Below are 24,910 nucleotides of genomic sequence, written 5' to 3'. Positions count from 1 at the left end.
AATAACTAAACGAGTAGTACAACAGGTGTAGCAAAGCCTAACGCCTTTAAGCACAATGGAGCCAACATTGACATGCTCCAGAAGGGAAAATAAATAGGAGTGACTGACACGATCAAAAGCTTTAGCAAGGTCTACCTGGAGCATTGCAAGCTGCTCAGTGGAACCATAACAGTATTGAAGAAGGGTACGGGCGATATGTATGTTGGTTTGAATTGATCGGCCCCTGATTCCACATGTCTGATGGGAACCAATTAGAATTGACATCGCAAATTGCAATCTATTAGATAGAACTTTCGCAAAAATTTTGTAATCCACGTTTGACAATGTGATTGGTCGATAGCCTTCAACGGAACGCAGTTTCTCTTTATCTGAACTTTTGGGAATTAAAACTGTGTGGGTTTTGCAAAAAGACTGCGGAAGGGCGTCAATCTCTAAACTTGAAATAAAAATATCCAATAATATGGGGCTGATAATTGATTTGAAAGCTTTGTAAAATTCACATGAAAGTCCATCGGGGCCGGGTGTTTTCGACAAAGGCAGCTGATCAATAGCTAGCTCAATTTCTTGAATCGTAAGGCTACCACTGATGACTGCACAGTCATCATCCTGTAATGGTTTGACAAGAGATACAAAACTCTCTAAAACTTTTGCATCGTGATCGTCCGGAGGGGCACTAAACAACATAGTGTAGAAAGTTTCGAATTGAGAAATTATGTCATTAGTATTTGTTACAAGACTACCTTCGGAGTATATTTCCGGAATTACTTTGGAAATACCGTGACGTCGCTCGTCAAGTAAAGCTTGACGTGTTGGTTGCTCAGATTGCAGAGCACGCCTGTTTCGAGATCGAATTCGCGCACCTCTGTAACGTAGCGCGTCATACTTTTGTAACTCACATTTAATGTTTTCTATGTCAACAATGTAAGTGCCTGGCATTTCGCATTCAATCTCATAAAGGCTACATAGGCTCTTAAGAAGCGTTTTTTCTTCATTCTTTCTATAGAATGATTTCACCGATCCAATTTCTATAGCCACTGCACGAACCTCTTGTTTAAAGAGTTCCCAAGCAGCAAATAATGGCAAGTCACTAGAAAGAGAATTGGCTAGAGCCATGCGCACGCGATTAATAAATTCCTGATCATTTAGGAGCTCAGAGTTAAGCTTCCAGAGTGCCCACTGTGGTCGGAAATTAGTTACAAATTTTTCACCAATGTTTGCGATAACCATACAATGATCAGAGAATGAAACGGGGATAGTAATGCAAGATAGTCCTCGAGAGAGGAGCGATGAAGAAACAAATTGTTGAGCTTAGATGACGTTAGATTTCCCTAGTACAAAGAGCGAGGAACGGCTATCAAAATCGGCGATAAACGCCAATACTGCTTCACGGATTGGCGGCTCATAACATTTCTTTTTTTTTTTCAAAGTACAAATCGGCATTTCATCGCATACTATTTGATAAGGACAACATTTATTTCTGTACATCGGCGTTTAGTTACAGTAGAAAGCGCTTGTGCCATGTCTGTGCGCGATATCTACGCACAAATTGAAACTGCGTTTGGGCGTTGATGTGATCAATTTTCACCTCTGCACCTTCCGGAGTGGTGCAGTGTTAAATACAGGGCTTGTGCGGTATTTTCAGTTTTTTGTTACAGTAAAATGCACGCTGTCGCTTTTTTTTTATTTTAAAAAATAGATACGGTAAGCAGGCGCAACGTTTTTCCCGCTTTCGAGCTACTTTTCCTACCAGTACTCTATTCCTGCGCTCCACTCCTGCGATCCAGCGCGACACTGGGTGCATGATCCGGCATTGCACTAGGCAATGAGTTCTACGGTTTGCTATAGCATTGGCGCTAATTACACCCATGTCATCAGAATTAGCTACGCTATGAATAATTCTAGCTTCTAGCCTTGTTGAGACCTACATTTTGATACCTTTTTGCAATTCGCTACGAAGCTCTCGAATCGCGACAGGGCCGTTTTTATTTCTGGAAGTGTTTGCAAGATACCCAGCTCACAGATACGCGAAACCCATGTAACGTCAGCAAAGACGACCTTAACTCGAAAAAGCACAAATGAAATTGCCTTTTTCTCCAGCGCCAGGCCCTGCGCGATGCCACCCGTGGGGTGATTGGGCAACATGGCGCCTTCGTGGTAGGCGGAAGGGTCCGGTGAGCTGAAGGTCCGGTCCAGCCTGCGGAGCCCCGACTCGAGGTACAGCAACAGCGCGAACAGTGCCATACCCTCCACCGAGAGAGCGAGAAACTCGTAGAAGGCCGAATATGGGTGCACGTCCAACGGATGGATCATGTACTCGGAAGGGTCCGGAGAGTCCATGTCTGCAATCACCGTACACTCGTTGGAATTGCGTCACGAAGTAGGCTTGCTGACTAGACAAACATTGCTTCACTCTATGATTGAAATGGGCTGCTTGTTTAACTAATGGAACGGTGGTATTTACGGTGCAACGATGTTTATGTGAAAAGTGCGTCATATCATTTGACGACGGCAGAACTCGACATCCCTGTCAAGGGCCCACGAGCTGCGCATACGGGATGAAATCAGCGATAGGCATTTATTCTGGTGGTGCCTTCTTCTGTTGACACATGTTCTAAATCGTTTATGCAAGATCAGTTGAAGGTCAGAGTTGCTGGTGTTCCTCTCCTCTTTGTTTTGGTGCTGTAAATATTGCATGACAGGTGCTGTAAATATTGCATGAAACTCACCCAGGACTTGGGCAGTTTGTAATATTGATCGCGTGGTTGCGGTAGCAGCACTTCCTTCGTATTGCAGCGACAAAGTCTTCTTACTTTGAGCGGGTAATCTCGCCGATCAACTTTTCACTCCAATCATGCCATCGATCCGGCGCAAGATGTGCTTGGTGCACCAGAACATTCGAGGACATTGTTACGGCTTGGGTAGCGATATTAGGCTGCGCACACTGTAGCATACATGCTCGAGCCATCGTGAGCATCATCTTGAAGTTTATAATAACATATATATATATATATATATATATATATATATATATATATATATATATATATATAATTATATATATATATATATATATATATATATATATATATATATATATACCGGGTCCCTTGACGGAACTGTAACTAAGCTGTCTTTGTTTAAAGGCGTGATAGACTCTAAGTCATCGACACCGTCGGTATATTGTTCGTAGTTGTCTGGAGTGACTTGGAGTGTTTTAGAAGAAATTGGTTACACTTAGCACACATAACAGATACGCAACGCTGCGAGGGCTAGAGATATCTCACTTCTCGCACGTCACACGGGAAAGATTTAGGTATACGTCAAGTAATTTGATGTAACAATAAGTACTATAGATTTTGTGTCATAAACCATGACTTAATTATCGCATGAAAGGTACCACAGATGTGAATGTATTTACCACAGTACAAGCGGAGAGACGGGTTTCTGCGACCAGCGGCCGCAGCGCATCGCTTGCGGTCGCGATCAGATCATAGTACGCTGCATACTGGAAGTGCTATGGAGCCCTAATAACACGTGTTCTGACGTCGAGCAAAACGTGAACAAGGTGAATGCAGGAGCCAACGTTTCGACAAGTGGACTTGTCGTCCACTTGTCCACAAGTCCACTTGTCGAAACGTTGGCTCCTGCATTCACCTTGTTCACGTTTTGCTCATCGTCTTGAATTGCCATCTCCCGCATTCCCCGTCTTTTCTCTGGTGTTCTGACGTCGTAATCTTAAGCCACCAAGTTGCAGTAGTAAGTAATCAAGTGAAGTTGCTCCGCAGAAAGCATGCAGGACAAAAGAAAAACAATTACACTGGGGAAATCGCGGACTGATATTTTAAGACCGCGTCGCTTGCGAAGCCTACGCATCATCGCGGTCAATATTATGCATGAAGCGGAGTACCGATTCGGTGCTCTCACGCTGTTGTCGACTGCGAAACGTCTCACCACAACGTCCCTAAAATACGAATGCGTTTAGAGGTGTATGCATGGCTAGATCATCGGGCGTGGCGTAGAGCCGTCCTGACTACTTTTCCGCAATCGGAGGCTCGCGACTTAAACAACGCCAGCTGTCCCCTTGCCCGCAAGCACAGTCACGTGGGGGGCTCGCGCACATGAACGTCTCCTGAGCTGCCTTGATGACGCTGTTATCACACAGCGCCGTGCCATCTGAATAAATGCATATATTTAGAACTGTCGAAGTGTATAAAGAAATATGATATGCTGGGAGAACTGCAGAGTGGGTCCAGGCTAGGCAGACGCTTAGACAATGGTATGGTTGTACTAACTCCGTGCATAGAGATTTCAGTAGTTCAGAATAGAGCTTTATGAGTAGCATTTACAGATATTAAGATTACCTGCGATAACGTAGACAGGGAATAGTTATGGGGTACTCTTAAGCACGAAGGCACAGATGACGACTTCATTGACTTGCTGAGGGAGTGAGAGATACTTAGAGACAACCGAGTACAAATCGTATGGGGAGGCCGGAAACGAAATGAAGTGGTGGAAGTTCACCAAGGACTAAAGCAAGAATGTCTCCTGTTTGCATTGTTGTTCACGCTTTATGTGGCGTTAGTTAGGGTAGTTATATTAATCATTTAATAAGGCAGTTTGATTTCTCGCAGCACTAAGTGCTGCCTCTTCGAGTAATTTAGGTCAAGGGTTAGAACTGTGCTGTCCACCAGAGGCAATCTTAAAAACTTGTAGACCTTCTGAATACACCTTCACGTATACGTAAACAAAGAAAAGAATTACTCGAGCTTCCACCAAGATAACCTTGAAGTACAGGGGAAGAGTAATGCAGCAATAATGATTCACAGATCACTTTGGGGCCACAATATGACGTGGTGCGTGGAACTTTGAAAGAAGCAATGGTGTACCCCCAACGTTTGCAAACGCCCTTCTGCGCATAAGATAGGATACCTTGTCGGAGTTGGAAGTTAACCAAAGGTTGGCGACCATGGTAACACCCCAAATTAGGCAGCACTGGTTGGGATTGTTTGCACTCAGAGAAGCGCCGAGCAAAATCGGTCTCGAAGAACGACTCAGGGACATGGATGAAACTAAGCGGGCCACTAAAGTGCGCAAGCATCTGCACCTGAAAACACGGACACAGAATGGAGGAAGATGTCAAGAAAGTTGATAACCAAGTACAGGGTGACTGAAACTGCAAATAGGCAACCAGCAGTCATGAGAAAGAAAGTGGGAGAAACAAAGACGCTGAACTGAATGCAAAAAATGGCAACGAAAAAGACCATGCAGATTTAGAAGAATGGAAAGAAAGAAATTAGAAAAAAATCTGTGCAATGGAACAAACGAGGCTGTCTTGCTATTTTAGGCTGGAGCTGGTTTCCTGAGGACGAAAACATACCGGAGGAAATATTCGCTACAAGGTGAGGCATGTGTCTGCTGCAGCAAGCATGCGGAGACCACTCAGCCCGTCCCAATCGAATGCGAAGGTACTCAACCCGTGAGACCGGTAGGTAAAGTACGCCTTCCAGGGGCGCTTATATTTAAAGTGGATGGAAGCATCAACCGGTCAACAGCCGAGATAAGTAACAAACGTTTAGAATATTGGTGGATTAAAAACCAGGAAAGAGATTGATACCACCGGATCCGTTACAGGCATAGGTCAGGGTACAATGTAGATAGAGAAGTTTCCTATCGGGGCCCAAATCAAAGGGGATGCCAACAAATCGTCCTCATGGTCCTCATGTTTCACGTTCTACGGTGAATTACAGCGTGACAGCACGGAACGTCTACCAAAAAGCAGGACCACCAGTTCTCCCGAACTCATCTCCCTCTCCTATCCACCCTCCAAGTTACCTAATACCTAATACCTCTTTCATACATAATCACCATTACAATATCTCGCCTTATCCAGTTCAGTTTTATTACCTTAAGCGCCCCAGCGTTAGCTATAAGCCCCACCCTTTTTGTTAATGACCCTGGGTATTACAGCAATTCGGTGATAGTTATATTTCGGGTTTTATTGAAATAAAACAAGTTCTATTATATATATATATATATATATATATATATATATATATATATATATATTTCCGTTGAACAATTCATAGATACAACTTGGCGGGTAAATTCGTTCTAGTCTGATGCTGCCCATACGAAAAATGAGGCTGTTAAAGCAGCAGCGTGAGAAGGTGGGCGTGAAACTTGAAGTGGATGGTCGATGCGTTGCGACCATGCGCGCCGCGTTCAATGTAAGGTGCGTGATGAAGGGAGCTGCATATAAACACTTACGGAGAAGTCATAGGCAGGCAATGCCACGAGGATAAGCGATAAGCAGCTGATACGCCGATGTCGTGGGAATAGGCAGAATGGCTAGACGGATTTGAAGCTTGAAGCCGCGGGGAACAGTTGAGGTGCCGTCAGTGCAGCCGGTGAATCTGTTACGGTGCCTACACACCTCTCTTTTTTCCACGCATACGATAGCCCCCCCCCCCATCTCCCGTTTTTTGTCTGGTTTAGTACAAAATCAATAAAGTAAACAGTGACACCGGAGACTTACGCATGCAGCATCGCAGCAGTGACTGCAGGGCGTGGGCCCCCTTGGTCTGGCAGCGGCTCTCCAACAGCATGCCTCCCGCTCGACAGAGGCCGTTCTCTCTGGCCAGCTGCAGGATCTTGGTCATGCCCCTCGAGTACGAGTACGTCGGCAGCAGCCGCAGTATCTGCAGCACCCCGTGGAGGATGGTGGCGAACGCATCGCTGCTCGCGGCGTCGTCGAAGTGGTGCTCCATGAACACCGAGCCCAGGCAACCCGCCGACGCTGTTGGGAGATGCAACGGTGCGATATACAAGCGGGAAACACAGTTACGAAGTGTAAAGGGCCACTAAAGCCAAGCTATACATCACGTTCAGGCTATAGAATAATGGTCGGAAGTGTTTAAAGCGCCAGCTTTTCTAACAAAGTTGTCCGCGAGATGGCACCGCGAACGTAGAAAAGGGTACGCGCGACCACTGCAGAAATAGGGAGCGATCTCTCAACTAGGGATACATATAACGTACGGCTTGCACTTATTGTATAACAGTTACCCTCCGATAATAACTACGTGTGCCTTCACGTTTTGAATGAACCCACTCTCTGGCAGCTTTCTTTTTCTAAATTTATTATGTCATCTAGAGAAAGGGAAGCACGAGGGAGGTTGCAACAAAACTCACTGATGAAATTCTCCAAACCACTCCGCTGGAACTACCTGCAAGAGCATACTCTGCTCTCAGCGCCTTCCGTGAACTCGCCAGCGCGGCAGCGCCAGGACACAGAATGATTCTCGACACAGCCACTGCGGCGCCTGACTTCCGAGTCGTACGCCGTGTGCATAGTCACCATTTAGCTTGAAGTGAAGCTTCCAACCTTTTTGTCGCGCTGGCTGGGGTTCCAAAAAGACTCGCTGTTTTCATTCGTGGCTGTCTCGTCAACTAAGTGCTCTCTTTCTCCGAGACAAACGTTTCGTCTCGTACGTTTCATGCCCCAATGTATGTCATTGTGTCCTTGATTGTTGAAACCATTCCATTTCCAATCTGGCAGCCCCTATCATTGTGTCCAGTGCATGTTGAAACAGTATGGGTGACTGTTTTACTGACTCTAGAGTCGGTTGCGCCGCGGCTACTTACAAATGATGAACTTGACAATGACCAGCGTGGAGTACGCCGAGCCAGGGTCGCCATACAAAAAGGAGCTGATGTAAACCAGCGGGAGGGCAGCGTAGCCGTGAAGCAGGTTCAGCACAAATATCAGTTCTGCGAGAGAATTTCGAAACAACTTACGTTGCCAATCATGCGGGAACGTAAAATAGGTTGGACTGAAACACATCGCGTGATTCCCGCATCGGCACAAAGAAATGCTGAGTAAATGAACGAATCAAAGGCTGGTATGCTATCACAAACATAACGACATGCCATCCGCGCGCCTTTTAGTCAGGAAGCATATCGAAGGCCAGGTGGTTTTATACCCATACACCCAATGTAAAAAGGAGCGCCACTGTCTGCAGCCACCACCTACATGCCATTATAGTAGGTCAGCGCGGGAAAATCCAAATGGGTTCACGTAACATTGCTTTTTTTCCCTTCAGGCAAAGTTCTTGAAGCTGACTTGCCACTGCGAATTCCTTGTATGGGAATGACTACATTCTTGTAATGCTTTGCGTGCAGAATTTTTTTGAGCAAACAACAAAAATACATAGATAAGCGAAATATCAAGTGTACGTGTAGATGGCGAGCTATTTTTTATTTTCATTTTTATTTGACCGAATGTCGACGACAAGCATACGGCACGTTTCATGCGCTATGCAACTGTCCCGTACACATGCCGATTGTGCCACTCGGAGCTATAGTTTAACTTGGAACATGGCAAATACGTGTGAAAGCGTGGTCTAGCGGCATTGTAGCTGACGTCTTTTTACTGAAGGCTCTGCAGGACGCTACGGCGTGCCTCCCTTAAAAACATAAGACATTAAAGTCACCAAGTATTCAGAAAGTCTCAGTTGTCATTAAGGTGACCTAAGCATCACTGAAGAGCGAAACAACGAATGCGATAGCAACATGATAGATGTATTAAACGAAGCGTAACAACGGTAGCTGTAGCGACAATGCGAATTGAATCATGGGCAAAGCTGGTGCACCATGTTTTTGTGACATCTACTATAACACGTACAGATCGTGTGCTAAGCTGGCGCACATGTTCTTGTGATGTGTACAATAATACGTACAGATAATGTGCTAAGCATGCGCACATGCTTTTGTGACGCCTACTGTAACACGTACAGATCATGTGCTAAGCTGGCGCACATGTTTTTGTGACGGCTATTATAACACGTACAAATAATGTGCCAAGCATGCGCACATTTTTTTGCGACGCCTACTATAACACGTACAGATAATGTGCTAAGCTGGCGCACATGTTTTTGTGACGTCTACTATAACACGTACAAATCATGTGCTAAGCTGGCGCACATGTTTTTGTGACGTGTACAATAATACGTACACATAATGTGCTAAGCGTGCCCACATGTTTTTGTGACGGCTACTATAACACGCACATATCACGTCCTAAGCTCGTGCACATGTTTTTGTGACGTCTACTATACACTTACAGATCATGCGCTAAACTGGAGCACATGTTTTTGTGACGCCTACTATAGCACGTACAAATAATGTGCTAAACTGGCGCATATGTTTTCTGACGCTACTATAACACGTACAAATCTAGTGCTAACCTGGCGCACATGTTTTTGTGATGTCTACTATAACACATACAGATCATGCGCTAAGCTGGTACACGTTTTTGTGAAGTCTGCTATAACATGCGCCAGATAACAGCTTGCGCTGTAACTTGGGTTTGACTTGAGTACAGTGACAGACTTCTTTTTCTAACGTAACGTCGTCACTTACATCGAAAACACCTCTAATAACACATCATAATACTACTGCAAGCACGAAATCTACGTTTATTTTGTTGTTCTAGCATAATAAAATCAAGCTTGCGTTATATTTATTTCATGACAACTCCAATTGTGATTGACAGGTGGCGCAGCAAAGCGCGCCTCTATAGGGTCCCTAGATAAAACAAGCTTTCCTTGTTATCTAGGGATCTTACTCCCCTCTAGAGTTACTGTATAGCTCCCTATAGGAAACCGAGGTTGCGTCAAAGTACGCCATCTTGGACTGTAAATTCGTGCTGGACAGCCACTCCACGTACGCGTAAGAGTCGTGCTCACGCGGAAATTCCTACAGCACTATCGCTTTCCTTTCTTTTATATCTTTCTATTCATTCTTTGCCTTTTTGCAGATATAAGTCGATCGCTAACCTGATGTTTAGGCGCCTGAATTTTGCGCTTGCGTGCCTTGTTATCCGATGATGAACGAGAATGCAGCGTGTGACGAACACACATACCGGCGCATGGTGACATCTGCGAACCTTTTCCCATTTATACGCAAAGAGTCAAATAAAATGCTAAGCTCTCCGCCCCCCTCCCTCGTGAACGACTATGTTGAATATAGCGATTACAGTACACCCTTGGCGCTTCTCACACGTCACCGACTTGCGCAGCTACTGCAGCGAAGCGCTTAGAAAAAAAAAAGAAAAATCACTTCTTTTCTAATATTCCGTCATATCGCAAGAGCTGTCAGAGCGTCGTGTGGCATTGATTCCGCAGTTAAACTGAGAAAAGAAAACCTGCGAGCACATATCTCTCCGCCAGCACCGACGAACAAGCAACAAAAATAATAACAGTGCCACTGTCAATTGCGATCGCTCGGCCGGTTCCTGCAGTGCGTTGACGCGGCTGCCAATTGTTGGCTTCTCCACAACGCAGTGGATCCCGTTTTGATCACGTGACGGCACTCGGCGAATAGCGGCGCTACAATCGCTGGAGGCGGCGCGAGCGGCGCGCCGAAGGCAGCGGCACAACTCTGGCTCCCTAAAGGGAACCTAAAGATTACTTCTACTCCGCTCTAAGCTTATTCGATGCCCTCCTCTACCGCCGGTGGGCGGCAGGCGAGGAGGAGATCGAAGCACTGTACTCCGCTCGAGCAGGCGAAAGATCGCCGGGCTAAAACTTTTCTCGTTCGACGCCCCGCTCGCGCTCCCCCTAGCTCCACCTAGCTCCACCTAGCTCCGCCGGGTACTACGAGCGGAGCGAAACGTAAACGCGCTGAGCTAAAGGTCGCTATTCACTGGCGCCATTACTTGGTGCAGCACAAAAGAGGCGTCTTTCAGAGAACACCGAAAGGATTAAATGAATGGCGTCAGCGCCCCGACTGCGGCTGTCTCATTGCTGCGCTCCGGTTGTGGCCACGTCAAACCGTCGCGCAAGATGTGGAGAGGGCGAACTCACTGTAGTCTTCGGCGTCGAGCTTAGTGTAGGGAACGAGCGGCAGTGGAAGCAGCACGATCATGGCGGTCCCCATGTAGAACATGAAATCGAAGGCGAAGTTTATCAGCCAGTAGAGCAGTGGACTCATGCCGGCGATCATATGCAGGTGCTTGACCTGCGAAGTGACCAATCCGTGTCCAGGTGGCGGCTGATGTGTGACATCGTTCATAATCGATAATCCGGCATCTCTAGAAGAGCGAGATTCTCTTCGGCGTAGGAAAATTCTGCTAAGCCAGTCCTCGCCGAATCTCCTACATCGGTTTTCGCTACTGAAAAGCAATTTCCGCGTATCGCTTTAGGAAAGCAGGAAACAAGTCAGGGGCGCGCTCATGAAGAGGCTGTGTTAGTATACTCATCGTCTAGTGTGCGCTGTTTTCTCTTACGTTCCACTAATGTCTTAAGGGCGGAAAGTGGCGTCACGAAAGCTTCGGCCATTGCGGTTGTTGTTGCGGAGCGCCGTTGCGGAGCAAGAAATTTAGGGGGCTCGCTCTTGGACCCACTATGCGTTTAGGGTGAGCGGTAGAGGTGCAGCGAAGAGAATTTATCGCTCTGCCCCAAATTCGAAGTGACTCCACCAACAGATAATCAGCCAGGCAGTTTAACAGGAAAGACCGGGTTTACTACTCCCTTCATATATGACAACCGTACGGACAACCACACTCGACTCCCTTGACTGACAATGAAACTCTATGCACGATCATCATCATCATAATCATCATCATCATCAGCCTACTTTATGGTAACTGCAAGACAAAACCCCTTCCCTCTATTTCCTTTTGTCTTTGTCATCTGTGAGCAGATTCTATCCTTATGCCTACAAGCTTCATAACCTCTCTTTCCTTCACAATATTCTCAGGTCACCTTACCCTATGCCGCCCTAAAGAGTAATTCCTCCCTTTGCACGCATTTCTGCTCAAATCGAGTTTTTGCTCTTTAGTAGGACAGATCTATGGGCTAGTTGTTATGGCATTATGCGCAGTATAGGGCACCTGGAACAGGCAAGGACGCATGATTAAGAGAAACCCCTGAAAAACGTGTGCAAGCTTGTCGTGTACGACAGGTCATGTATCCACCCATACTGCACGCTGGGGGTGCAATGCTTAGCTCAGTAACACTTAACTGCTGGCCCAGAATGCTTAATTAACGGACTATTGAAAACGTAAGCATTGACATAATTGGTAACTTCGTGGGCTGCCCAGTCTACCTCCTTGAAGGGACACTAAAGGTTACTATTAAGATTAAGTGAATGTAGACTGTTGAAATACTATCCCAGAAACCTCTAAACGCTTGTTTCGTTCCAAGGAGAGACTTATTTTAAGAGAAAATGCGTTCTCAAGCGTCCGCGTACCTCTAGCGCAGTTCAAATCGCCCGCCCTCCGATCGAACAGTACTGACATCATGGTTTCATAGTAACGTTGCGCCATCGGTGAGTAGAACGGCGTCCGCAAACGGCGCTACGGCTTTTCTGCACAAAACGCAGACGTGCGGCCAGAAACAGAGCCAAGACAGAGCCGACAGCAGAGCGAAAGCGGGAGTATGGTGGCTAGCGGAAGGAGAAACGCGCGACCATAAGCTGGTACTTCATTCTATGACGCAAACTTCGACGCTCGTCGCAATGGACCCTGACAACGACAGATTGGCTCGCGATGCTGGGCTCAACTTCAGCGATTTGAGCACTGACGAGCGCGACCTGCTGCTGAGGGCTCGCGCTGCCGGCGTCGTTGCGTACTACGATGGCGGCCTCGACACCGGCTCTCCGGAGCGGGAAAGCAAAGAGGAAACCCACGACATCACAAGGAAGTGGCATTCTCACTGCTTGTTCGAAATGAAAGTTTCGCGAGCGAGCAGAACCCGCACAGCACGACGCGATAACGAAACTACTGAAACTCCAAAGCGTGCGCGGCGCAGAGTCGAGCGAAAACAACCTTTCGACCACCCATACTACTGAAGGGTAACGTCAAAATGTTATCTTTTCTTAGAATCGAATAGACGTAGACAAGTAGCATTTTCTGCCATCTTATAATCGAATGAAATTATATTTTTAATACGAGTAGTCATGTATTAGTAACACAAATTATGAGGGGTGCTTTCGTCATCGGGCTAGTACCGGAATGTCGCTGGGGTGTCTCAAATCGTGTCATGCATTTACCTCAATTTCTCGTTTACTAAAGCTCTGTTCGCGATTATATTGACGCCTTAGACGTTCTAGAACGTTGCTCTACCACTTTAACTTGACTTTCTGGTAACCTTTAGTGTCCCTTTAAGAAAACACAAAACAGAAAGGAAAACAAGGTATTTGCGTTTTCTTAATGGTGTCCAGTCACACATGACTTTTCTACATAAGTCTGCTAGTCACGCTTCGTTTATTTTTGTTTTTTCTTGCACAACGATACAATGACCACGTGTACTAAAGCCCCGTGTTGACGGTGGCGCCGTGTCGCTGGCTTATTTTCGTCTCGCGTTTTCCGGTTGCCCTACACTGTGCACAGTTCTCACGCTAGACCCCGCACTAGAATCTCAGCTCCCGTGCGGGCAAACTCGGGCGTGCATTTGCTGAAGGGTAGCGAAACAGTGAAGGAAGGTGGTGCACACGCACCCCAAGCACCCTCTCGGATGTCGGGAAGATCACAAAGTTGGTGCACATGAGGCTGGACACGAGCGGGAAGAAGATGGAACGCAAGACGTTCGGCAGCACCGTGCGGTACTCGCTGCCACCACTGGCGGTGTCGTACACGTGACGGCCGCCCTCCGTCACGTGCACGTCTTCCGAGCCGCGCGACGTCACGCCGAACCTGAACTCGGCCGTGGCCATCTTTGTGACGTTGCGGAGCCGGGCCGTGTTGTACAGTCTCAGCACCAGCGGTGCCGCGTGCTGTATCTGGCCGTTGTACCAGAGCACGTTCCTGCGAACAGCGTCGACGGCGGAAGCGCATACCGTCAAAACCCGAATACGATAAACCCGGATAGAGCGAACTATTCTTTATAACGAACATTCGGAACTCATTGGCTGATGCTAACGTGAAATGACTCCCTCGTATTGAACCGGGGATTGAATATATCAAACTCGGGAACAGCCCCATCGATCCATGCTTCACGGCATATTTTTCCGTTGACATTTTGCACCGGTGTTGTGCCGACTACGAGGTAACACGACTGGAGCAGGTCTGTACAAACTCGGGCTTTGAGAACGCCATTCTTAGTTACGCTGAGGAACACTTTAGGGCATCAGCAAAACTTACTCTTCACAGTGCGCCTACATTTGTTTTCAATAAATAAACACGTTCCTTGCCTATTTTCGGAGTTATAACAGAGTGTTATAGCTGTCGGCTACGCCGATCATAAAGCACAACCTGTGATCCCAACTATAGCTGCAGAGGAATCTGCACAGAGGTTTTGAAGCATGTTTGCGATCTCGGTCATATGACAGTACCATGGAAACCCGGGTCTCTTACAGGTGCTTTTTAATGTAGCATAACCAAATAGCTGTCTGACTCATGAGAGCACTGAACACAGGACACTAGGCCTTTGCGGCCTCACAATGACACGAGGTATATTGCATTGAGGGCAGTTTGTCCGCCTTGTGAGACCAGTCCCCATATTCGCACGAAGCAATCCGGCATTTATAGACTGAGTTACTTGGCTAAATGCTAATCATGAGGTAACCGCCCGGTACGAAACGTCACATGTCGCCTTTTCCGTAGTCTTGTCCTGCATGCTGCCGGACAGGCCTTTCGCAGAACCCAGCTTTTCTAAACAACGCTTCCCTGCCCTCCACTACCTGGCAAGCACATGCACGCACAAGCGCAAACATGCAAACGTCAAGCGTCAAGTGGTTGTTCCACGTTGTAAGCCAAAGTGTGTCATTCCCTTTCAGAATCGTCTTCCTTTGCTGTCAAGTATTTTCGTTTTGTATTTACAAGCACACTTTTGCATATCATTATCCCATTCAATACGCTTCAGCACTGCCATTCTAAATATACGGCAGGTGAGTTCCAGTGACGACCTACTGATACTAACCCTGCCTTCTCGGTCATCTGCACGCCGAAGTGTATATTGAACACGTATTTCCGCAGCGTCTCCTTCGCCACAGTGAGCAGAGACGCCGTGATGTCCGTCTCCGGGTCCAAATCCTCGATGTAGAATTGCTCCGGATTCATAACCAGCGGGTGCAACCACTGCTCGCTGAATTGCTCGTCCTTGTCCACCACGAAAAATCCCTGCATGCCATTGATTGATTGATTGATTGATTGATTGATTGATTGATTGATTGATTGATTGATTGATTGATTGATTGATTGATTGATTGATTGATTGATTGGAAGGAAGGAAGCATGTTGACCACATCGTCACTGCCAAGCTTGCGGCTGGCACTAACACCGGCCAGCAGTGTGGAGAAGGATTGTATGAGGAGAAAGGGCGGAAAGATAGATTACAGAGATAGAAGTGGTAGCTTTCATTGGACCCAGCTCTTCTGCGAACGCTAAACATGCTCAGTAGTAACGCGGAAAGCGGCAATTCCCGCTGCATCAGCTACCTTGCGGGCGCGAATAAGGCCACCTTGCATGTATCAGGCACGTCGTCAATCCTGACCAATCAGTGAGGTTGGCCAAGTTACATGGTGAGTCGCCCACCAATGACATTGACCTTGTACAGTACTGACGCGGCAAATCGGTACGGCGGAAATCCATCAGTTGGTTTAAGTTTCACAAGAGCAATAGACGCTCCGAATATGCGTAGAAAAAGAAAGCCCGGTACGAGTATTCATGTGGACCAAAAAGGCATTTCCTTATTTCACAAGGCGCGTTGCATCTGCTTTATAAAATTGCACATTGCACAGAGAACAGATTCGATGAAGCCTTGTATAAGTCGCTCTCAGTCATATTTATTTTACTAAATAAAAAATTGATTCCTCATCAACACAACGCGTACCAGTTCGGGCTCGACACGCGGGTGCCCAAAATCGGAAGTTCGGTTCAGGTTTTAATCGGCCCGCTACAGTCAATTCGGCCGCTACGCTCTATGGGGGATCGCATAACCGCATAAGGTAGTGTTAGTGGAGTATATTGATCAGCACTGCTAACATGCGCAATCTTCGAAAGCCTCCCGTGCTCTGGCTACACTGGAGATTTAGACAGCATGCCTAAATCGAATTTCAGGCAACCATGATGCAGCTATCTAGCAATAAAGCTACTCGCGCTTTCTTCATAACCTTTAAGCTAACATCTACAAACGCAAGGACTGGAACTGGGTTGCATTCATGTTTGTTACTAAATTAAATTGTGGGGTTTTACGTGCCAAAACTGCGATCTGATTATGAGGCACGCCGTACTCCGGAAATTTGGGCCACCTGGGGTTATTTAACTCCCACCCAAACCTAAGTACACGGATGACTTCGCATTTCGCCCCCATCGAAATGTGGCCGCCGAGGCGTAGATTCGATCCCTTGGCCTCGTGCTTAGCAGCCCAACACCATAGCCACTAAGCAACCAGAGCGAGTCATGTTTGTTACAAATGGGTACAAACAAAGGCTTATAGGATGTTGAGATGGACTCATTCTTGAATTTACAAAATCGTAGTTTCGCCCGAAAAGCAAAGCATTGATTGTGATAGCGTATCCGCCAAGGAGCGTCAGGTGATCAGTGAGCACGTGGACGACTTGCTTCAGCGCGGCATCATTCGACCTTCCAATAGCGCGTGGGCCTCAACGGTGGTTCTCGTCACAAAAAAAGATGGTTCCATTCGGTTCTGCGTTGATTATCACCGTCTAAATAAGATAACGCGCAAAGACGTCTACCCTCTACCGCGCATTGACGACGTTCTGGACAGCTTGCAAGGCGCTAAATTCTTCTCTTCGTTGGATTTACGCTCGGGCTACTGGCAGGTCCCGATGTCAGCAGTTAATCGCCCTGAAACTGCATTCATTACGCCAGATGGTTTATACGAATTTAATGTGATGCCATTTGGGCCTATGCAATGCGCTTGCTACTTTTGAACGAATGACGGACAATAGCTTGCGCGGCCTAAAATGGAGCACGTGTTTGTGCTATCTCGACAACATCGTTGCGTTCGCCCCTGATTTCAGCACGCATCTTCTTCGCCTTAGGCAAGTGTTGACGTCCTTGACCAACGCAGGCCTGCAACTGAACCTGAAAAAGTGCCAGTTCGCCGCGCGAAAGCTCATGATTCTAGGTCACGTCGTATCACAAGACGGCATTTGCCCCGACCCATCAAAACTTCGCGCCGTGGCAGAATTTCTGAAGCCTAAGACACTCAAAGAACTCCGCGACTTCATCAGCCTCTGTTCTTACTTCCGACGCTTTGTTCGCAATTTTGCCTCGATAATATCACCTCTGACACAACTCTTAAGTGGCGCCAACGACCTATCCTCCTGGTCTCCTGCATGCAACACCGCGTTCGTGACCTTACGCCGTCTCCTGACCTCTCCGCCTATACTGCGACACTACGACCCCACCGCCCCAACTGAAGTGCAAACCGATGCCAGTGGTATTGGCCTTGGCGCTGCCTTGCGCAGCGCAAGTCTGGCTACTCCGAGTACGTCGTTGCTTACGCCAGTCGTGCCCTGACCAACGTGGAACGCAATTACAGCGTCACAGAAAAAGAATGCCTGGCCATCGTTTGGGCACTCGGGAAGTTTCGCCCCTATTTATACGGCAGGCCTTTCAATGTGGTTACTGACCATCACGCCCTTTGTTGGTTATCCTCTTCAAAAGACCCGTCTGGACGCCTTGCCCGTAGGGCTCTGCGGATTCAAGAATACGACATACACGTCATATACCGCTCAGGTCGCAAGCACACTGACGCTGACGCTCTGTCCCGCTCTCCCTCTCCTCCCTCTCCACCATTAAGGCGGTGTCCTCGGTCGACATCGAGACCTTCGCATCAGAACAGCGCAAGGATCCTTGGGTGGCCTCTCTTTTGGATCTCCTTTCTGGCTCGCCTGCATCTCCCATCTCTCGCTCCCTGCGTCGCCAGGCTGTCCATTTTGCTGTCCGGGATAAACTCTTGTATCGACGGAACTACCAGCCCGATGGTCGCAAGTGGCTCCTGGTTATCCCTAGGACTTTGCGTTCCGACATGTGCGCGTCTTTCCATACTGACCCACAATGTGCACACGCAGGCGTTTTGAAGACGTCTGAGCCCCTGCGGAAACGTTACTACTGGCGAGGAATGTTTACTTTTGTCCAAAAGTTTGTCCGCTCGTGCCTGCAATGCCAACGCCGCAAATCTCCGCCTCATCCGGCCCACGGATTATTACACCCGCTTCCGTGCCCTGCTCGTGCCTTCGACCGTGTGGGAATTGACCTGTAGGGGCCGCTACCACTAACACCCGCTGGAAAACGATGGATTATTGTCGCAGTTGATCACCTTACACGCTATGCCGAAACCGCTGCTCTACCTGCAGCGACCGCCACTGACGTTGCATCCTTTCTGCTCCATCGTTTCATTCTTCGTCATGGCCCACCTCGGGAGCTGCTGTGTGATAGAGGCCGTGTGTTTCTGTCGCAGGTGGTAGAAGCTCTGCTTGCTCAATGCCGCATAGTTCACCGGACCACCACGGCTTACCATCCTCAAACTAACGGACTTGCAGGGCGTTTCAATCGCACCCTCCCTTGGTGATATGCTCGCCATGTACGTTTCATCGGAGCATACAAACTGGGACATCATCCTCCCATTTGTCATGTACGCATATAATACGGCTACACAAAGTACCACAGGATTTTCGCCATACTTTCTTCTCTGGGGTCGCGATCCTTCCCATACCATCGATACGGTTTTGCCTTATACACCAGACGCGTCAGAATGTGCTCCCGTTTCAGCCGTCGCCCGATACGCCGAGGAATGCCGTCCATTAGCCCGAAAGTTCACCTCCGCTGACCAACAACGACAAAAATCCAATCGTGATGGCGACGCTACGAATCCGAACTTCGCTCCCGGCACCCTTGTCTTGTTGTCCGTGCGTTCTACCACGCTTGGACTTTCGACAAAACTTCTCTCGCAGTATGATGGACCATACCGCATCTTCGAACGGACCTCTCCGGTCAACTATGCCATAGAGCCGCTTACATCGACATCCGACAAGCGCCGCCGTGGACGGGATGTTGTTCACGTGCGCCGCCTGAAACAATTCTATGACCCGCTCGCCTCCACGTCGTAAGTCGCCAGGATGGCTCCGCTTTTGCACCAGGGGTAATTGTAATGAAGAAGAAGAGCACAAGAACAAGGCCAGCCAGATCGTCTCTTCCATGCCTGCTGTGCAACCAGTGGGCCAGCCGGATCGCCAGTGCTTGGCACGAGTGTGAGCCGTTCGGGCAACCAGCTGCTCCTGCTCTGCGTCACCTGCCTCCTCGGTTACGAAGAGACGTTACCCTCGGAACTACTGTGTTCAGTGAACCCGTTACGCATCACAGATGTTTCCGTGGGAGCAGTAGGGACCGTAGTAGAGGCTGGGTCACATATATTGAAAACGTGGACGTCAGACCGCCTTAGCAACCACATTTGAACACAAATGGCTGAAAGGCCGCCGGTGAAGTTCGACGCCCCTGCAACCGCTATGAGAATACGTCGCGCTACCCTAACGCCTCTTATATATATATATATATATATATATATACAAATATATACGCTAACCTAATCTAACAATAACTTAACGTTAACCTAACCTAACGTTAACCTAAGCAAACGTGGCCGAGACGAAAACAATAATCCTCACGGCGCAACCACTGCGAGAATACGCCACGCCACCCTACCGCCTTTTACGCTAACGTAACGTGAGGACAGGCCGCCATTGGAATCTGAACCTGGCAACGTTTAACGTTAGAACGTTATCTAGTGAGGCGAGTCTAGCAGTGTTATTGGAGGAATTAGAGGGTAGTAAATGGGATATAATAGGGCTCAGTGAGGTTAGGAGGATAAAAGAAACATATACAGTGCTAAAAAGTGGGCACGTACTGTGCTACCGGGGCTTAGCGGAGAGACGAGAACTAGGAGTCGGATTCCTGATTAATAAGGAAATAGCTGGTAACATACAGGAATTCTATAGCATTAACGAGTGGGTGGCAGGTCTTGTTGTGAAACTTAATAAGAGGTACAAATTGGAAGTAGTACAAGTCTACGCCCCTACATCCAGTCATGATGACCAGGAAGTCGAAAGCTTTTATGAAGACGTGGAATCGGCAATGGGTAAAGTCAAAACCACATACACTATACTGATGGGCGACTTCAATGCCAGGGTAGGCAAGAAGCAGGCTGGAGACAAGTCAGTGGGGGAATATGGCATAGGCTCTAGGAATAGCAGAGGAGAGTTATTAGTAGAGTTTGCAGAACAGAATAATATGCGGATAATGAATACGTTTTTCCGCAAGCGGGTTAGCCGAAAGTGGACGTGGAGGAGCCCGAATGGTGAGACTAGAAGTGAAATCGACTTCATACTCTGCGCGAACCCTGGCATCATACAAGATGTAGACGTGCTCGGCAAGGTGCGCTGAAGTGACCATAGGATGGTAAGAACTCGAATTAGCCTTGACTTGAGGAGGGAACGGAAGAAACTGGTACATAAGAAGCCACTCAATGAGTTAGCGGTAGGAGGGAAACTAGATTAATTCCGGATCAAGCTACAGAACAGGTATTCGGCTTTAACTCAGGAAGAGGACCTTAGTGTTGAAGCAATGAACGACAATCTTATGGGCATCATTAAGGAGTGCGAAATAGAAGTCGGTGGTAACGCCGTTAGACAGGAAACCAGTAAGCAATCGCAGCAGACGAAAGATCTGATCAAGAAACGCCAATGTATGAAAGCCTCTAACCCTACAGCTAGAACAGAACTGGCAGAACTTCCTAAGTTAATCAACAAGCGTAAGAAAGCGTACATAAAGAACTATAATATGGATGGAATTGAACAGGCTCTCAGGAACGGACGAAGCCTAAAAGCAGTGAAGAAGAAACTAGGAATAGGCAAGAATCAGATGTGTGCGTTAAGAGACAAAGCCGGCAATATCGTTACTAATATGGATGAGATAGTTCAAGTGGCTGAGGAGTTCTATAGAGATTTATACAGTACCAGTGGCACCAATGAGAATAGTGGAAGAGAGAATAGCCTAGAGGAATTCGAAATCCCACAGGTAACGCCAGAAGTAAAGAAAGCCTTAGGAGCTATGCAAAGGGGGAAGGCAGCTGGGGAGGATCAGGTAACAGCAGATTTGTTGAAGGATGGTGGGAACACTGTCCTAGAAAGATTGGCCGCCCTATATACACAATGCCTCATGACCTCGAACGTACCGGAATCTTGGAAGAATGCTAACATAATCCTAATCCATAAGAAAGGGGACGCCAAAGACTTGAAAAATTATAGACCGATCAGCTTACTGTCCGTTGCCTACAAAGTATTTACAAAGGTAATCGCAAATAGAATCAGGAAGACCTTAGACTTCTGTCAACCAAAGGACCAGACAGGATTCCGTAAAGGCTGCTCAACAATAGACCATATTCACACAATCAATCAAGTGATAGAGAAATGTGCAGAATATAACCAACCCTTATATATAGCTTTCATTGATTACGAGAAAGCGTTTGATTCACTCGAAACCTCATCAGTCATGGAGGCATTACGGAATCAGGGTGTAGATGAGCCATATGTAAAAATACTGGAACATATCTATAGCAGCTCCACAGACACCGTAGTCCTCCACAAAGAAAGCAACAAAACCCCAATAAAGAAAGACGTCAGACAGGGAGATACGATCTCTCCAATGCTATTCACAGCATGTTTACAGGAGGTATTCAGAGACCTGGAGTGGGAAGAATTGGGGATAAAAGTTGATGGAGAATACCTTAGCAACTTGCGATTCGCTGATGATATTGCCTTGCTTAGTAACTCAGGAGACCAATTGCAATGCATGCTTACTGACCTGGAGAGGCAAAGCAGAAGGGTGGGTCTGAAAATTAATCTGCAGAAAACTAAGGTAATGTTTAACAGTCTCGGACGAGAACAGCAGTTTACGATAGGTAGCGAGGCACTGGAAGTGGTAAGGGAATACATCTACTTAGGACAGGTAGTGACCACGGATCCGGATCATGAGACTGAAATAACCACAAGCATAAGAATGGGCTGGGGTGCGTTTGGCAGGCATTCTCAAATCATGAACAGCAAGCAGGTTGCCACTATCCCTGAAAAGGAAAGTGTATAACAGCTGTGTGTTACCAGTACTCACATATGGGGCAGAAACCTGGTGGCTTACGAAAAGGGGTCAGCTGAAATTGAGGACGCCGCAACGAGCTATGGAAAAAAGAATGATGTGTGTAACGTTAAGGGATAAGAAAAGAGCAGATTGGGTGAGGGAACAAACGCGGGTAAATGACATCTTAGTTGAAATCAAGAAAAAGAAATGGGCATGGGCCGGACATGTAATGAGGAGGGAAGATAACCGATGGTCATTAAGGGTTACGGACTGGATTCCAAGGGAAGCGTAGCAGGGGGCGGCAGAAAGTTAGGTGGGCGGATGACATTAGGACGTTTGCAGGGACAACATGGCCACAATTAGTACATGACCGCGGTAGTTGGAGAAGTATGGGAGAGGCCTTTGCCCTGCAGTGGGCGTAACTAGGCTGATGATGATGATGATGATGATGATGGTGATGATGATGATGATGGTGATGATGATGATGATGATGATGATGATGATGATGATGATGATGATGATGATGATGATGATGATGACGATGATTATGATGATGATGATGATGATGATGATGATGATGATGATTATGATGATGATGATGATGATGATGATGATGATGAACGTAATGTAACCTAAACCTAAGCTATCCTAACCTAACCTGGGCGAGACTCAAAGTCAATAATCCTCACATCGAGACATCAGACAGTGGCGTTCAACCGCGGTTGCTAATGCCATGTGCGTTTCTTTAACTCAAACGAGACCACTCAAAAATGATCCTGAAAATCCGCGAACAGCACCATACGAAAAGTCTGCCAAGAGCGAAGATACTGCGCCAGGAGAGCAGGCCGGGCCTCTACTATGGCCCCTCCTGCTCCCCCGGAAAAGACAGTGATGTTTTTTTTTTCTATTAGAAGGTAGAGCGCCGTAAGAGGCTAGAAAGGTTTCATCCGGTGGACCGACTTAGCAACCAACCGATCTTCCTGAGACATATATGGAATGAACTTTACATGTTATTTGCACGTACGGGCTAAGTGTAAATGGTTGTTTTTTGCTTAATATCGTGAATATTTTTTACCGTTGCAAAAATGAGTCGTAGCAACATGGCGGCGCCTTCAGGGTTGCCACTTTCTTTCACCCATATTTTCCTCTAGAGTTAGTACACTAACTCTATGCACGCCGCTCACCTGCGCCTGTCCTATCACTTCGGGGAATGTGTAGCTGACAGTGTCGCCGACGTGCTCGACGTTGAGTCCGCTGCTGCGCAGGCTCACGTACTCGAGGAAGAAGAGCAGCGACAGGAGTAGCGGCGGAAGCATCCAGCTGAAGAGTGGCACCTTCTTCTGGCGCCACACGTACGTAGCCCGCTTCAAGACCACGGCCCAGACGCAGCCCAATAGCGAAGGCTCGCCGGCCTTCGGGCTCGCCAACGTCCTCACCATGGGCACTGTGTCAAAAAGAAAAGGAAGGAGATGCTGATCAATCCCTCCGAGACTAGGCTGCACGATCTGAAAGGCTATGTGCGGACCTTAGAACTTCCGACTAGAGGGAACTTGGTTCTTCGGTCAATCAGCTACACAGCTAATGAGGATTCTACTATATTTAGAATAAAGGTGGCTGCAGAGTGTTACGATTGCCGTGAAGCTTCCCAGTGCAAATAGCAGTATCTGCTTTCGCGATTAGTGTGAAGCAACCAGTGCAAAAAGGATGATCGAAAAATTACGGGCGATGCTTAGCACTTTCTAATGATGTGAAGGCGAAAGCCTAGTTGGACCTTCCGTTGATCTCCTGCAGAACTTTGCGTTATGCTTCCTGCTAATCTGTTGTTGAACTTCCGGTCGCATTTTCTGCTCATCTGCTGTTGAGCTTTGTCCTTCCCATTCACCAACATTCGGTCCTAATGCGACGCAGGCATTCTGGGAGCGCATTCGGAAGAGAACAGCAGTTTACGATAGGTAGTGAGGCACTGGAAGTGGTAAGGGAATACATCTACTTAGGACAGGTAGTGACTGCGGATCCCGATCATGAGATTGAAATAATCAGAAGAATAAGAATGGGCTGGGGTGCGTTTGGTAGGCATTCTCAGATCATGAACAGCAGGTTGCCATTATCCCTCAAGAGAAAAGTTTATAACAGCTGTGTCTTACCAGTGCTCGCGTACGGGGCAGAAACCTGGAGGCTTACGAAAACGGTCCTACTTAAATTGAGGACGACGCAACGAGCTGTGGAAAGAAGAATGGTAAGTGTAACGTTAAGGGATAAGAAAAGAGCACATTTGGTAAGGGAACAAACGCGAGTTAATGATATCTTATTTGAAATTTAAAAAAAATGAAATGGGGCATGGGCAGGACACGTAATGAGGAGGGAAGATAACCGATTGTCATTAAGAGTTGCGGAATGGATTCCAAGGGAAGGCAAGCGTAGCAGAAGGCGGCAGAAAGTTAGGTGGGCGGATGAGATTAAGAAGTTTGCAGGGACATGGCCACAATTAGTACATGACCGGGGTAGTTGGAGAAGTATGGGAGAGGCCTTTGCCCTGCAGTGGGCGTAACCAGGCTGATTATTATTATTATTATTATTATTATTATTATTATTATTATTATTATTATTATTATTATTATTATTATTATTATTAGTCGGTGGCGAAGCTGTGACCGCATACTCATCGCCACGTTTGTCTTGGCAGGTGCTGCTTTGGTCGCTGTGAACTAACCTGGAACAAGCTTCTGCGGCTGCGCCATTCTTCGTCCCAGGCATGACCCGAGCATTCAGCTGGAAAGTTTGGACGACGTTTCTGATAGCCCGCTAAGCTGCTGT

General features: G+C 47.3%; 1 protein-coding gene across 1 annotated transcript in view; it reads right to left on the bottom strand.

The window, feature by feature from the left end:
• The window catches only part of LOC142557111 (phospholipid-transporting ATPase ABCA3-like), a 103,850-nt gene that overhangs the window by 18,697 nt on the left and 60,243 nt on the right, over positions 1 to 24,910 (bottom strand). The window contains exons 15-21 of the mRNA XM_075668725.1: positions 23,281 to 23,540; positions 14,919 to 15,118; positions 13,498 to 13,804; positions 10,863 to 11,016; positions 7,642 to 7,767; positions 6,536 to 6,796; positions 2,086 to 2,339 (exon numbers count right to left, since the gene is read on the bottom strand). Coding sequence (XP_075524840.1) covers positions 2,086 to 2,339; positions 6,536 to 6,796; positions 7,642 to 7,767; positions 10,863 to 11,016; positions 13,498 to 13,804; positions 14,919 to 15,118; positions 23,281 to 23,540 — 1,562 coding nt within the window. The remainder of the gene's footprint in view (positions 1 to 2,085; positions 2,340 to 6,535; positions 6,797 to 7,641; positions 7,768 to 10,862; positions 11,017 to 13,497; positions 13,805 to 14,918; positions 15,119 to 23,280; positions 23,541 to 24,910) is intronic.

Source organism: Dermacentor variabilis, chromosome 9 (assembly GCF_050947875.1).
Source record: "Dermacentor variabilis isolate Ectoservices chromosome 9, ASM5094787v1, whole genome shotgun sequence".
NCBI classification, from domain to species: Eukaryota; Metazoa; Arthropoda; class Arachnida; order Ixodida; family Ixodidae; genus Dermacentor; species Dermacentor variabilis.
This window is presented reverse-complemented; position numbering and strand designations above follow the sequence as displayed.